The sequence below is a fragment of the Apium graveolens genome, chromosome 11 (assembly GCF_009905375.1).
Source record: "Apium graveolens cultivar Ventura chromosome 11, ASM990537v1, whole genome shotgun sequence".
Lineage (NCBI taxonomy): Eukaryota > Viridiplantae > Streptophyta > Magnoliopsida > Apiales > Apiaceae > Apium > Apium graveolens.
The window spans coordinates 148,698,308-148,708,381 of record NC_133657.1 but is presented as its reverse complement, the minus strand read 5'-3'; the positions used below and the strand labels follow the sequence as shown (position 1 = coordinate 148,708,381).

The 10,074-nt window shown below is 36.0% G+C and overlaps 2 protein-coding genes across 2 annotated transcripts; one reads left to right on the top strand and one right to left on the bottom strand.

Annotated features, from left to right (window-relative positions):
- The first annotated feature begins 1,489 nt into the window (after positions 1-1,489).
- LOC141698173 (transcription factor BOA-like) lies at positions 1,490-2,365 on the top strand. The gene has a single exon (XM_074502806.1). It carries the CDS (start codon positions 1,651-1,653, stop codon positions 2,167-2,169), a length of 519 nt encoding a protein of 172 aa, XP_074358907.1. The 5' UTR covers positions 1,490-1,650; the 3' UTR covers positions 2,170-2,365.
- Positions 2,366-5,034: 2,669 nt separating this feature from the next.
- LOC141696000 (uncharacterized) lies at positions 5,035-5,933 on the bottom strand. Its single transcript, XM_074500198.1, has 2 exons — positions 5,742-5,933; positions 5,035-5,691 (listed from the first exon to the last, which is right to left on the bottom strand). The coding sequence occupies exons 1-2, from the start codon at positions 5,931-5,933 to the stop codon at positions 5,035-5,037; spliced, it is 849 nt and encodes a 282-aa protein (XP_074356299.1).
- Positions 5,934-10,074: the final 4,141 nt, after the last annotated feature.

The window sequence follows — 10,074 nt, the reverse complement described above, 5'->3', positions numbered from 1 at the left end:
TTTAATAAACCGTGGATCGCACGGGTTATAAGTTAGTACATATAAAATTATAAGTCATAAAAGAATAAAAAAGGATAAAAAATAATACATTTTGAGTTATACCACCAGTTATAAATGGTGAAAACAAAAGGTGCTAAAACCAAAAAGTGGGGTGAAACTAAAGTACCACTTAAAGGTAAAAATAATATATATAGAATTATAAGTCATATATGAATAAAAATGGATAAAAATAATACAATACTTTGACTTGTAACAGAAATTAAAATGGGTGAAACTGAAACCAAAAAGTGGTGTAACCAAAGTAGGCTTCTCAATGGACTGCAGGTCCGATCCGATCCAGTGTGGCCCGAGTCTTAATAGGTGGATATGTATTGTATAAAAATAAGAGCGATCAGATTTATCCGATAAAAATCTGATCCATTAAGAAATGAATATAGATTTTCAGTTATCCGTCCGATAAAAACTCGATCCGAACTACTGAAATTATATATTTATAAATTATATATATATATATGAATAATATTTAACTATAATAAATCATTATAATTTTCTTTTATATGTATTCTTATTTTTAAAGTTATTTTATTGTACTTTCATAAAACTATTATTCTATCATATTATATTTTTTTGTACACGCCATATGTCATCATTTTATTATTACTGAATTATGTGTGTCAATAATTATTTTCATGCATAGCATTTTTTTCGTAATTCACAAATTTTTTTATTTTAATTTATGAAATTGACATATAAAATTAATTTCCATATTTTTCTCAAATTAATTATTATATTTTTATTATTTATTTCATAATTATTTTAAACTCAAAAATTTTCACATATTTTCAAAAAATATTAATTTTCACAACATCTATGGATATAATATAGTTTTGTGTGCTTAGTTTTAATTTATTATTGAATCATGTTAAATTAATATTATTCATATCAAAAAATTTAAATAGATCCGAGGTCCGATCCGATAATCCGAAATCATAATGGATTTGGATATGGATTATGTTATTATAAATCCGAAAATGATCCGATCCGAATCGGATTCAACAAATTTAATTGCATATGGATATGAATTTAGCCAAATCCGATCCAAATCCGATCCGTTAATAAGACTAAACTAAAGTTTACTTAAAAAGAGGTTTGGTTATTAATAAATGTTATTATTCTTAAAGTGATTTGAATTTCTTGAAGGATAAAAAGAAACAATATGGCTCATAATCGGAGTAATTAATTGTTTTGAATTATTATAATCGCATTTATTTACATACAGTAGAATGTTAGATTATTATTATTACTTTTGTTTGAGAGAAGAGTTAATTTATTCAATGCAATATGTTTGTGAGCCAGAGAGGTTCATGTATGACAGAATTGGTGACAATTATCCCTACCATAGTTATCACCCCTTCAATAGTGGAAAGATATTTATAAGCAACAAAATATCTAACAAAAATCTTAGCTATTTATTCTTCACATTGGAATCTACCTTTGCACTTTTTATCCCCAAAACGCAAAATACTCCAAGTGAACCTTCTTCCTTTTTTCACTTTATATTCATGCCCTCTTTCCCAACTGAACTTGACATTTCTCCATTTCACACAATCCTAATTCTTATCTAAACATTCATTCTTGCTAGAAAGAAAAATGGCTGACTACACCACAGGTGGATTCTCAAAAGAGAATCGTGTTTCGGAGTGGGAGCTCGGATTGCCTAATGGTACTGACTTAGTCCCTTTATCTCAACCCTTAGTATCTCCTCAGCTTGCTTCAGCTTTTAGTATCACGCCAGAGCCATACCGGACTAATCTCGACGTTACTCGTGCTTCACAGAAGACGATATCGAGTATTAAGGGACAGTTTCATGATAATAATATTTATGGTAACAATTTTAAGTCCTTTGATGATATGGATGGAGCTGATGGAGAGTGTTCCGACTCGAGAAAATCACAGAGGATTAATGATGAACCTGTGACCAAGAGAATTAGGCTAGTTTGGACTCCGCAGTTGCACAAGAGGTTTGTGGACGTGGTGGCGCATTTAGGGATTGAAAATGCGGTGCCTAAGACAGTGATGGAGATGATGAATGTTGAAGGACTGACTCGCGAAAATGTCGCCAGTCACTTGCAGAAGTATAGGCTTTATTTGAAGAGGATGCAAAGGTAATAATGGCGACAGGGGGGCTTAGATATGCTGCACAAATGGCCTGGCGGTGCGTGTTTAATTACCTAGGAACATAGGAAATAGTACGCTTTACTTTTTTACTAATATGACTTAGAGCCATAATTATCTGTTTTACTAAGAGTAATTGGCAGTTTGTAACCCACTTTTATTTTTATTTTTGCGATTTGGGTCTACATTATTTTCTCTGTCAACTTACACCCCAAAAAATTAATTTCGCTTCTGTTTGCACCGCATTGACGACTTTCCATCCAAGTTGACTGTTCACTTTAACAGAATCGGGGGCATTTCAGTAAATTACTAATTAAAGCATAAGAAAATAAGAGTATTTGGCACTTTCTAACCCATTTTTTGGGTGTTTTTTCAATTCGGGTCTATATTATGGTTCCTTCCAAGTTGCACCTTTAACTTTGAATTTCGTTTTGTTTTGAACCCCCGGACCGTTTTTAACTTTTATATTAGGGCTAAAATCAAAAAATTATGGTTTACAAGAATAAATCGCCGGATCCTTAGATTTCTCAGTCCAAACCAACAAATAAATACATGAATCAATTGTAAATAGGGCTGAACAAATCGAACCGAAACCTAGAAACCGAACCGAACCGTACTAATTCAGTTCGGTCCTGATTTTTCAGAAATTCGTTTTATTCGGTCCGGACCAAATATACTGAAATAAAATTCGGTTTGGTTCAGTTCTTTTAAAAAATATTTTGTTCCGGACCGAATAGACCAAATCATAAATACTATAATTTTATATTATATATTTACATATATCTAAAAATTATAATCATAGTTTTTTATTATTAAATATACTCGTACAGTCTTAGAACTCTACATATCACCTTACTTTAATTATATTTTAGATTTCATATTTTTTGGTATGAAATTTTTAATAAAATTTACTTTTTTTAAAAAAAAATTTGTTCGTTTGATCCAAAACCGGACCGAATCGAATTATTTGGGTTCGGTTGGTCCGGCTCGGTCCGGTCCATAATAAAATTTCAGTCCGGTTCGATCCAAGAAAAATATGATAATTCAGTTTTCCTGGCGATTTGTTCTTGTAGACCAAAAATTTCCGATTTTACCCCTACTATAAAAGTTAAAAATGGTCCAGGGATGTAAAACAAAGCAAAATTCAAAGTTAAAGGTGCAACTTGCAAGGAAACATAATATAGACCCGAATTAAAAAAACTTCAAAAGAAATGGGTTACAAAGTGCCAATTACTCTTATTTTCTTCTATTTTAATTAGTGATTTACTGAAATGCCCCCGCTTCCGTTAAAGTTAACGGTTAGCTTGGATGGAAAGTCGTCATTGGGGTGCAAATAGAAGCGAAATTAATTTTTATGGGGTGCATGTTGACAAAGAAAATAATGTAGACCCAAATCGCAAAAATGAAAATAAAAGTAGGTTACAAACTGTTAATTACTCTTTTACTAATATGAGGCAAAACTGAACCCGCGATACCGACGGACTCTAACCACTTGGATTATTGAATCATGCTCGTAATAGTATGTTTAATGTCACTCTATTTATAGTTTTCCATATCTGTATATGAGATCTTTGCTATAGAGAACAGGTTTCCTTATAAGTGCAAGTTGCAGACTATATATGCGCTGGCTCCGTCCCTTTTATAGTACGGAGGAACGAGAAGTTCATGTTTTTGGTATACATGTTTAAAAAATTCCAAAAATGGTACAGAACGCCTGTACTTTCGGGGATTCTTAATTGACACCCAGAACAAGTGGCATTCTGGGGTCATTTATAATTTTTTTTTTCTGCGAGGAATAATGACTTGTGTTTGTTTTGTTTTGAACGGAATTAAATTAGATGAAGGGCTATTTTTGGACTATCATATTAAATAAATGGAAAATGTTTTCAGTTAATTTTTTTTGTGGGCTTGTAGTGTAAACCTATTTTATGTGTGTATTTTTTAATTTAAATAAAAAAACCGTATAAATAAGACTTTTCTAGCTCCGAAAAGGGTGTCGTGCAATGTGAGATCAAATTTTTTAGGTGAGAGCATGTTTTGGCACAGGCGTATGTAAATAACCGTAGATTTTTTGGGTTCCAAATTTTTTTGTTGTGTTGTAATGTAAACCTATATTTTGGGAAAATTGAATTTTGAATTAAAAATTTATATGACCAACACTTTTGTTGCTTCGAAAATGGTGTCTTTAGCGGCGAATGCGTAATTGTCACGCGTTGGAAAATTTGTGCACGGGCATATTTAAATAACCGAAAATTTGTTTTGGTCCATTTTTCTATTGTTTGGTAGGTATGTAAATTTTTTTTGAGCCTGTATGATTTAATAATAAATTTTATTTATTCGAGAGAGGGTGTCATAACGTTAAATGTAAAAATGTTAACTGTTAGATGTAGACATAAAATGAATGTGCAATGAGCATTGGAAACCAAAATATTATGATAGAACAATTAAATAATGAAATGAAAAACAAGGAAACGGAACCATATTACAAGTAGACTGCTTGTAATAGAAGTAGTACATATGTTTGACAACAAGATCACGTGTTTTATTGTAGGCGCCCTAGGCATTTCTTACTACGCTTGGTGTGACCTTCTTGGTTACATAAACTACATTTCTTTCCAGACCGCGGACCATCAATCTCCGTTCAGATCCGCACCGATTGTCCCTTATTCCCGTGTTTTTTCTTTAGTTTTTTCAAGGACTCTTCCGGCACTAACTTTCCATACCCATGCCAAGGTACGGGTAAGTCATAGTTACAGTATTCAGTTGGTTCCAACGGATAAATTATTGGCCTGTACAAGTCCTGCATTGTTTGGTTCTTATGAAAATGTTCGATGAAATGCTCCCAACTCAATCCATGTGTTATACAACCTGCCATTGCATGGGAGCACATTTTCCACAGGTGCATGTACGGTCATTGAGGTTGAAAACTTGGGTTTTACCTCCCTTTACCATCCCCTTAGCAGTTGTGTACTGATGTGTTAGTATTTTCATAATCCCGCGGAGATGGTGGAAAGTAATAACCGTATGTCCTGTTGCCTTCCTCCGAATTTTTGCTAACATAGTGGTGGAACATGCACATAACTGTTGCCCCTCTTGTAGACCGGCATCCACTATGTTTCGATGTTTATCTACAATTGTGACCACCTTGTAGAAGAGGTACTCCATCATTGCTGTTACTGAAAGAAAACGAGCCCTCCTTATGTTGTCGTTGAAGCCCTCAAGCATGTTTGTGGTTGTTTGACCGTAGCGAACACCACTATCGTGGGAAAGTGTCCACCTCTTCACGGGTATTGTAGCAAGATATTGTAGGGCGGTGGGGAAAATTTCACCAATCCTTGACATATATGCGTCGTGCTTTGAGACTTGTGTGGTTCTTCCAGCTTTCCACATTAATTTTTTTAGTTCACCACCTGGGTGATGACTGCAAAAGTTACTTCTTACATGGAGGAGACAGAACCTATGGATGCCGAGTGGCTCAGCATAACCGTTTTGAGGGTTCGTAGGGCGGAGATAATGCTGGCATCACGATCAGAAATGATGTAGACGTCGGTCCGTTGCCGACATACATATCTTCGAAGACGCTGCAAAAACCAAGACCAGTTCTCGTACGTCTCGTCATCAACCAAGCCATAACAGAAAGGGAACGGGTGGTTGTTCGAATCAACACCCATATAAATAAGCAGCTTGCCCCTATATCTTCCTTTCAAGAATGTCCTATCGATTGAAATCACAGGACGTGCATGTTGCCACCTATCCATCATTGCCTTTAAAGACCAAAAAATCCGCTTGCAGACGGACGTGCCCCGCTCCTTAGCATGAGGGACAGCATCGAGCAATGGTTCCAGGATTTGTCTTCATAATGGCTTCCAGGAACATGGGTAGAGCTTGGTATGTTGTAGCCCAACTGCTATACACTTCCTCAATTGTTATTTGCTTCCCTCTCCACGCTTTCTTGTACCCCACTATGTGGTTGTGCTCGTTGTTGATCAGCGGGATAATGGTTTTAATGGGAATTTCTGGTGTATATATTACCTGTTTCACATAAAACAGTAAATGTCAAAAAAAAATTCGGCCTTAATAAGTGGCGTTTGCTAAAGATTTACTTACAAGTGGTTTTACAATCTGCGCAATCATCCTTGCAGATAACTTCTTGTGATCTTGTAACGGCTGGTCGACCATGCATTTGTGTTCCTCTCTATTAACATTAATCCTCCAGTACCCGGAATCATGCATGAAAGCAGCCCTCATCCTCCAGTTACACCCCTCAGCCCGACACTGTATAATGAGCTGTTCTTTGTTACTCCTTGTAGTTTTATATGTACGATCAGTGTTAATATGTGCATGCCTCACTGCTCCCAAGAGCGTTGCTTTGTCACGGTAACACATTCCGTCACCCAGTTCCCCCCTGTCGAGGTCTTCATCAGCACATATATCATTAGGGTTATCTATGATTGGTGGAGTGCATTGCTCTGTGTGAAAGCATGAAACCCTTGGAACATGATGTTCTTCTCCAACTACCGGAAAATGTATTGGAAATTTCTTCATTTCTCTCTGAATGTCCTTCACCATCTTCGGTGACAGAAGATTCCTCGTTGTCATCATCGTGAAGGTGAAAATTCTCCTCACTTGATGAATTGGCTACAACTCCATCTGCCAGCAGGGCTAACCGCTGACCTGAACCTCTTCCCACCACTTCACTTTCATAACTAGCCCCCCTTGAAACCCGCCACTGTATTGACTGCTTTCCCCTCCATACCCTCTACCATGTTCAGTAGTCCCCCCTCCATACCCCCACCATATTGACTACTCCACCCTCCATTACCTCCACCATGTTCAATAGTCCCCCCCATACCCCTCACCATATTGACTACTCCCCCTCCATACCCTGCACCATATTGACTACTCTTCTCTCCATAGCCTCCATCATATTGTATACTCCCCCCTCCATACCCTCCAATATATTGACTACTACCCCCTTCATACCGTCCACCATGTTCACTAGCCCCCCTACCAGACCCTCCACCATGTTGAGTACTCCTCACTCCATACCCTACACCTTGATCAAAAAGTACATTTGACCACAATGGTTGTACATCACCACCGTATGTTGTTGCTATTGGTTGTGACCCGAAATTATGCTGGAATGAGTACGGGTCATCAACAACAATTTCTTCTGTTTCGATGAACAAAGAAACATCTCCTTGAATGTTTAGCAACATGGCAGGAACATTTAACATGCGTGTAATATCATCATCACATAAAATATCCATTTGATAAAAACCTTCAACTAGGTTGTACTAACCAAGATATGGATACTTTAAACTCAATTTTAAATTCCACTGATACGAACTAATGTTCATTAAATTATACACGACACTTTTAAACTCATTGTAAGTGATACCAAACCTAATAAACATCATTTTTTTAGATCGATAGAGTAATTGATATTACTACCATCTCGAATAACTACTCCACCCCAAAAAAATTTGACGTTCACGTGGCCTTCCATCTCCCTGCGTTGAAGACAACTTTAACAGTTAGGAAACCAAAGTCAAGATTGTACATGTAAACAAACATACATGTAATGCTGACATACCTTTTTCGACAGAGGAGTGTTCTACAAGTATGAACGATATTATTTTCCTAAAGATTTAGGAACTTAGAATTGCAGTATGTTTTGAATACATGCAATATAGGAGGACACATATAAATAGGAATAGAAGATGTAGGCTAGAGATAGCTAAACATTTTGAGAATTCGGATAGGAATGCATTATTGATAGAATCCAATGGAGATTTCCGATAGGATTTTTGTTAAAAAGAAATCTACTATTTTTGTCCCATTTGGAAGATATGAAAGAGAAGATAAGATTCTTGAAATTTACAACAAAAGCAAATGCTGTATTATGTTTTTTATGTTTTTTTTGTTTAATTTTATTTGAGTCCGTGATTAATAATTATGTCTTACAAAATTAATTGGCATAAGTAATTGTCTTACTCATCGTCAGACAAAAAACAATCAGAAACATAATCAGGACCTATAGCGAAATGATGATACATCATTGCAGTGTGGAGGTCGCCGTCTTCAGCATACTCCTTACTTCTTCTTTGTAGGTCTTTACGATTTAAGCGCATCCTCATTCGATTGTCTTCCTCTCTAGCACAAAATAATGCTAATTCCAGCTCATGAGGCGTGTCTCGCTACATGTGTATGGCGCATTGTTTTGGTATTCGCACTCCTTCCTGGACACATTGGCCCATACAATTGTTGAGACACCCAACTTGCCATTCCCATTCCCTCTGCATCGTGATTATTGAACTTCCTGCATAACGTTCATTCGGATCCATTGAGTACTAAAATTGTCATCACAAAACCATTTCCTACCAATTGCTCGATTAATATCACCAGGGGTATAACTCATTATGTTGTTGTTACTATATCGTGGAATTTAAATATCACAAGGGGTATAACACACTCTATTTATAACATAAAAGTAGGTGCAAAGATACAGCTCTTTATGCTTCCCAGTAATGAGATGCAGTGTTGCATAACTTTATGTCATGTCAAATACTGTTTGACTATTTTTTGCAGGCTATCCACCATACCTTATCTTCTTGCTACAGTATACGTCAATGATGAAAGTATTGCAGCCAAGCATTTGATAATTCATGACACTTTCAAATTGTTAATAATTCATCATTCACGTGTATTTCGTATAGTGACTAGTCACTTCTAAATAATTGATGCTGAATGCATGTTACTTCTGATAGGAATACGGAATGAAAATGAATAACCAGATAATCAGGATTTTTCTATATAACCTATTAATCAAGATGTGAAACAAATTATAACTATCAATAACATGTCTTCTAACATAAATCGCAACTGGTTGCTCATAGAAATAGATGATGATTACCGTAGTCTTAGAGTTATTGATGCTAAAGAGTACTTTGCTGGTGTACGTCGCGAATGGGCTTATCGACGTGAAGAATCTGACCGGTTGAGAGATGCCCTGCTTTTTATGGGTCTAAGAGTTCCAACTCGACATTCTATTGACATATATTCTCAAGCGGAGGATAGTCCAACCTGGGCAGGATTTAGGAATAAAGTTATTAGGGTCGTGACAAGTATTAGAAAGGAAAATAATCGAATATTATTACGTAGGAGTCGTTAGTACATGTATGAACTTGCACGAGATTCTGTCTGCGGCATTGGGAGAGAGCTTACAGAAGATGAGCAACACAAACTATTACAAAATGAGAACTACTTTCCGATGATTATATGTCTGATGATTGACTTTGAATTATATGCTATCTTATTTTCTCCCTTTTTATATATTAAATTTTGTTTACTTATGGGAATTAAAAAATGTATTTTACGAATCCTGCAATTATAAATACACTTATGAAGTCATAATTACTTTACGTGAACTGTCATTCACAGTAGCTTATGTCTTCTTAACCAATTCACTTATAAATACAAGGTCACAAACTCATGAAGTCACACTCCTATAAAGTAATTATGTCTTCACTCCCAAACTTGGATTTATGTTTTTGCAAAAAAATAGCTGTTGTAGCGCACTACTGGAAGGGTATTGACGCGGGAAGGCGGTTTATCAAATTTCCCGACCGTACTTGCATTTACGAACGTTGGATCGAAGAGCCGCTTGAACCTCGTGCAGCAGTTCTCATTGAAATCCTTAGGGAAGAAATTACCAGAGAGAATGTAGCGCACTCTGTAGAAATTTGTGAGCTGCGGCGCGAAATTGAGGAGTCAAAAATGGAATTGCAGAGAATGAATGCTTTCATCGAGTCCCATACTTGGAACCTCAATGAGGATGATGATGACTCCGTTGATACAGATGAATGATTCAGCTCATATATTTTCTGCTCCTAATAT

What these genes read in the sequence shown, in the direction of transcription:
- LOC141698173 (XM_074502806.1), top strand. Translation starts at nt 1,651, where the DNA reads ATGGCTGACTACACCACAGGTGGATTCTCAAAAGAGAATCGTGTTTCG.
- LOC141696000 (XM_074500198.1), bottom strand. Translation starts at nt 5,933, where the DNA reads ATGGATAGGTGGCAACATGCACGTCCTGTGATTTCAATCGATAGGACA. An exon ending in TGCAGCGTCTTCGAAGATAT is followed by an intron (nt 5,692 to 5,741) that starts GTATGTCGGCAA and finishes TCGTGATGCCAG; the next exon opens with CATTATCTCCGCCCTACGAA.